The 4,470-nt window shown below is 40.3% G+C and overlaps 1 protein-coding gene across 5 annotated transcripts in view; it reads right to left on the reverse strand.

Moving 5' to 3' along the window:
- ITCH (itchy E3 ubiquitin protein ligase) overlaps positions 1-4,470 on the reverse strand; it is a 140,398-nt gene that overhangs the window by 61,672 nt on the left and 74,256 nt on the right. For 4 of the 5 annotated variants that reach the window (XM_011959392.1, XM_011959365.1, XM_011959383.1 and 1 more), the window contains 2 exons: positions 2,506-2,695; positions 564-659 (listed from right to left, as the gene is read on the reverse strand). In XM_011959392.1, coding sequence (XP_011814782.1) covers positions 564-659; positions 2,506-2,695 — 286 coding nt within the window. Of the gene's footprint in view, positions 1-563; positions 660-2,505; positions 2,696-4,470 lie in introns of those variants that run through there. The other variant, XM_011959401.1, reaches the window with a different exon arrangement.

Here is a 4,470-nt window from a genome sequence, read left to right on the forward strand (position 1 = left end):
GAGTAGCTGGGACTATAGGCACCCGCCACCATGCCCGGCTATTTTTTTTTTTTATTTTTAGTAGACACAGGGTTTCAGCGTGTTAGCCAGGATGGTCTCAATCTTTTGACCTCGTGATCCGCCTGCCTCAGCCTCCCAAAGTACTGGAATTACAGGGTGAGCCACTGCGCCCGGCCAACCTAGGGAATCTTTAGGTCAGAAATGAGTGAAAATAGGGCCAGGCGTGATAGCTCACACCTGTAATCCCAGCACTTTGGGGGGCCAAGGCAGGAGGATGGCTTGAGCTCAGGAGTTCAAAAACAGCCTGGACGACATAGCAAGATGTTGTTTCTATATAATAAAGAAAAAAAGAAAGAAATAGAGTGAAAACAAAAATCATTTATCAGGTTCTGAATTAATCACTTGTCTAGCTCTCTTCTTTCTCATTTGTACTTACCACAAAACAAAGTGGACAGAGAAAGGGTTGACAGGAAAAAGTAAAACAGAAATGTAGGGAAGACTATACAGACGTAATCCACAATTCTGACTAAATAAAATTATTCTTTTTAAATTCAGACACTTACCCAGGAGGTAGAGGTTCTGGTCTATCCCATGTTGTTCTTTTCTCAACATGATCTACATAGTAAACTCGTCCGTGCTGGTCCACTCTCTGCTCCCAACTTAAATACAAAATTAGAAGGCTGGTAAAATACTTGCATGAGTTACTTGACTTTTTAATCCTGTCTTTGCCTTTTCCATTAAATGACCACTATTGAACTAAGGCAAATAAGGATATCAGTTTAGAAAGATGATACAAATACAATTTAAGAATAAAGCGAAGAAATGTAATCTTCAGGCGGTGGCACACAGTGAATTCAACTTCTTCTATGCAAGTATCTGCTCTAGGAGAAAATACATCCTAAAGAGGCTTGAGGTCAGTCAAGCTAGGATACCAAAGTCACTGTCAATCAGGGTATAATCAGGATTTGAGTGGAAACAAATGGCCAGGCGCGGTGGCTCATGCCTGTAATCCCAGCACTTTGGGAGGCCGAGGCGGCTGGATCACTTGAGGTCAGGAGTTCAAGATGAGCCTGGCCAACATGGTGAAACCCCAACTCTACTAAAAATACAAAAATTAGGGCGCAGTGGCTCACACCTGTAATCCCAACACTTTGGGAGGCCAAGACGGGTGGATTACTCGATGTCAAGAGTTCAAGACCAGCCTAGCCAACATGGTGAAACCTTGCCTCTACTGAAAATACAAAAACTAGCTGGATGTGATGGTGGGCACCTGTAGTCCCAACTACTCAGGAGGCTGAGGCAGGAGAATCACTTGAACCTGGAAGGTGGAGGTTACAGTGAGCCAAGATCCCACCACTGCACTACAGCTTGGGTGACAGAGCAAGATTTCATCTCAAACAAACAAATAAAAAATAAACAAGAAAAAATTACATTTGAGTATCTTAAAAACAATCTATGAAAATAGTCTTAAAATAATAACTAGAGATTAAAATGGGATTATGAGCACAAATTTTCTCAGTTTTCTGAATTACCTATCACTTTGCTATAATGATTTTTCTTTTTTCCCCAAGATGGAGTTTTGCTCTTGTTGCCTAGGCTGGAGGGCAGTGGCGTGATCTTGGCTCACTGCAACCTCCACCTTCCAGGTTCAGTCAATTCTCCTGCCTCAGATTTTGAGTAGCTGGGATTACAGGCACCCGCCACCACGTCCAGCTAATTATTTGTATTTTTAGTAGAGATGGGATTTCACCATGTTGGCCAGGCTGGTCTCGAACTCCTGACCTCGGGTGATCTGCCCGCCTCGGCCTCCTAAAGTGCTGGGATTACAGGCGTGAGTCACCATGCCCAGCCTATAATGATTTTATGATGAAACAAAATTTTGATATTAAAAAGGGATTTTTTTCCCCCTCAAAGAAAAAAGCAATTGGAATTAGGTGATTATTGTATTAATTGGCCTTGGTTAACTTTCAGGGTCCATTGATGAAAAAATATATTTTTCCACTTTGCCCTGAAGATTTCAAATATGGTGTGTTTTCCTTGTTCATTTGACTCTACATCCCCCAAAATCAGTTATAATATCATAAAAACAGTCGGCTGGGTGCAGTAGCTCATGCCTGTAACCTCAGCACTTTTGGAGGTTGAGGTGGGTCGATCACTTGAAGTCAGGAGTTCGAGATCAGCCTAGCCAACATGGTAAAACCCCATCTCTACTAAAAGTACAAAAATTAGCCGGGCTTTGTAGTGCACACCTGTAATCTTAGCTACCAGGGAGGCTAAGGCAGGAGAATTACTTGAACCCAGGGTGCGGAGGTTGCAGTGAGCCGAGATCACGCCACTGCACTCCAGCCTGGGAGACAGAGCAAGACTCCATCTCAAAATAAAGCAATTTAAAAGGAGTGATTGAAATAATGGAGTTTACTGTTGTTTACTATTATTTTCCTTATTAATAAGCAGGCTTATGGAGAAGACTAAAGACAATGTATGTTAATTTCAAAAGTTACTCACCCAGGTGGCAAGGGAGCTTGAGTTACAGGATTTAATGGCCTAGGGCCTGAGCCTCCAGATATAGTAAGAGGAATTATTAATCCAGATGTTGCTCCTTCAGATGTATTTGTATTTGTATTTGTCGGTGGCAGAGAGCCTGTACTAGAGCCATCACTTTCAGAAGTGGCAGATGGTGACCCATTGACAGATGCTATAAAAGATTTGAGGAAAATAGGAAAAGAATCTTTTATTTTCTAAAATTCAGGATAGAATTTTAACTGTAACAAATAAAAGGCAGATGACAAATATAAAACTTAAGATGTAGATACACAGGTGAAAATTACTTAAAGAAGTAAGTAATGGAAATAACCAACGCTGCCACTTAATAGGCTTGTTTACTTCTTCGGTCCTGTCTACCCCTATGTCCCATTATTAATTACAAAGCATGTACAGGTTCTCTGATCTCCTGATGTCATAGGAAATAAAAATTTTTAGAATAGGAAATCATTAATATTCCTTGGTATTTTAAGTTCATTTATTAATTTTCCAGCTCTTTAAAACTGCTTTCCTGTGAAACCCTGCAGATTACAGACCAATTTTTTATGTTGGTTATAATATGGAAGGTCTGACTGATAAGCAATAATATTCTTACAAATAGTAACTGGTCATATATTACACCTTTAAGAAATACTTGTGGACAAAACAATGTCTAGAGGAGGTCAACAAGTTTATAATAAAGACATCTTAAAGACTCACAATATACTGTTAATCAAATTATCTATAAAAGGGGAAGATGTGGTTGCAGTGCCTTATGCCCGTAATTCCCATGCTTTGGGAGGCCGAGGCAGGTGGATCACTTTCAGCTCAGGAGCTCCAGATCAGCCTGGACAACATGGCAAAACTCCATCTCTACAAAAAATATAAAAATTTAGCCAGGCATTGGTGGCTCATGACTGTGGTACCAGCTACTCAGGAGGCTGAGGCTAGAGAATCACTTGAGCCTGGGAAGCAGAGGTGGCAGTGAGCTGAGATGTCACCACATTCCAGTCTGGGTGAGATAGTAAGACCCTGTCTCAGAAAATTAAAAAATAAAAAGGGGAGGATGTATAACTGAATAGAAATTCATTTAAGAAAATGATTTGCAGAGAACTAATGTACTTTCCCAGTAATATTTGGTTTAACTACACTGCATTCCCTGCCCATATATTAGCAGAGAGAAATAATAAAAGATAAGATTAAAGATTTGTTCTGGCTATCAGAGAAATGGACATTCTAACTGTAGGTGTTCACATTTTTACTACCTAAAACATGCTTATCTGTTGTGTATTTTTTATTTAAAATCTGAGTCATTTAGCATTGTTGAGTTTTCATTTACTAACTTTTTTTTTTTTTTTTTTTTTGAGGCAGAGTCTCGCTCTGTTGCCCAGGCTGGAGTGCAGTGGCCAGTGGCGCGATCTCGGCTCACTGCAACCTCCGCCTCCCAGGTTCAAGCCATTCTCCTGCCTCAGCCTCCCGAGTAGCTGGGACTATAGGCGCACACCATGGCACCCAGCTAATTTTTAAATTTTTAGTACAGATGGGGTTTCACCATGTTGGCCAGGCTGGTCTCGATCTCTTGACCTCGTGATCCGCCCACCTCAGCCTCCCAAGGTGCTGGGATTACAGGCTTGAGCCACCGCGCCTGGACTATAATGTTAATGTTAAAGGCTTAACACCATGTATTAATATATTCTTAACTTCCCCAATTAATTTGAAATGATTTTGCTATTAAATACAGTTTTTTTAATATAATAAGAACTTCATTTTAATATATGATGGGGCTCTAATTCTTATTCATTTAAATAATTACCCTTGAAGAAACTAATACTCAAACTACAGTATTAGTAAACAGGTAAACAGTTTAGACAAGAAAAGTCAAGGAAAAAAAAATTTTTTTTTTTTTGAGACGGAGTCTTGCTCTGTCACCCAGGCTGGAGTGCAGTGGCA

Source organism: Colobus angolensis, unplaced genomic scaffold (assembly GCF_000951035.1).
Source record: "Colobus angolensis palliatus isolate OR3802 unplaced genomic scaffold, Cang.pa_1.0 Scaffold114, whole genome shotgun sequence".
NCBI classification, from domain to species: domain Eukaryota; kingdom Metazoa; phylum Chordata; class Mammalia; order Primates; family Cercopithecidae; genus Colobus; species Colobus angolensis.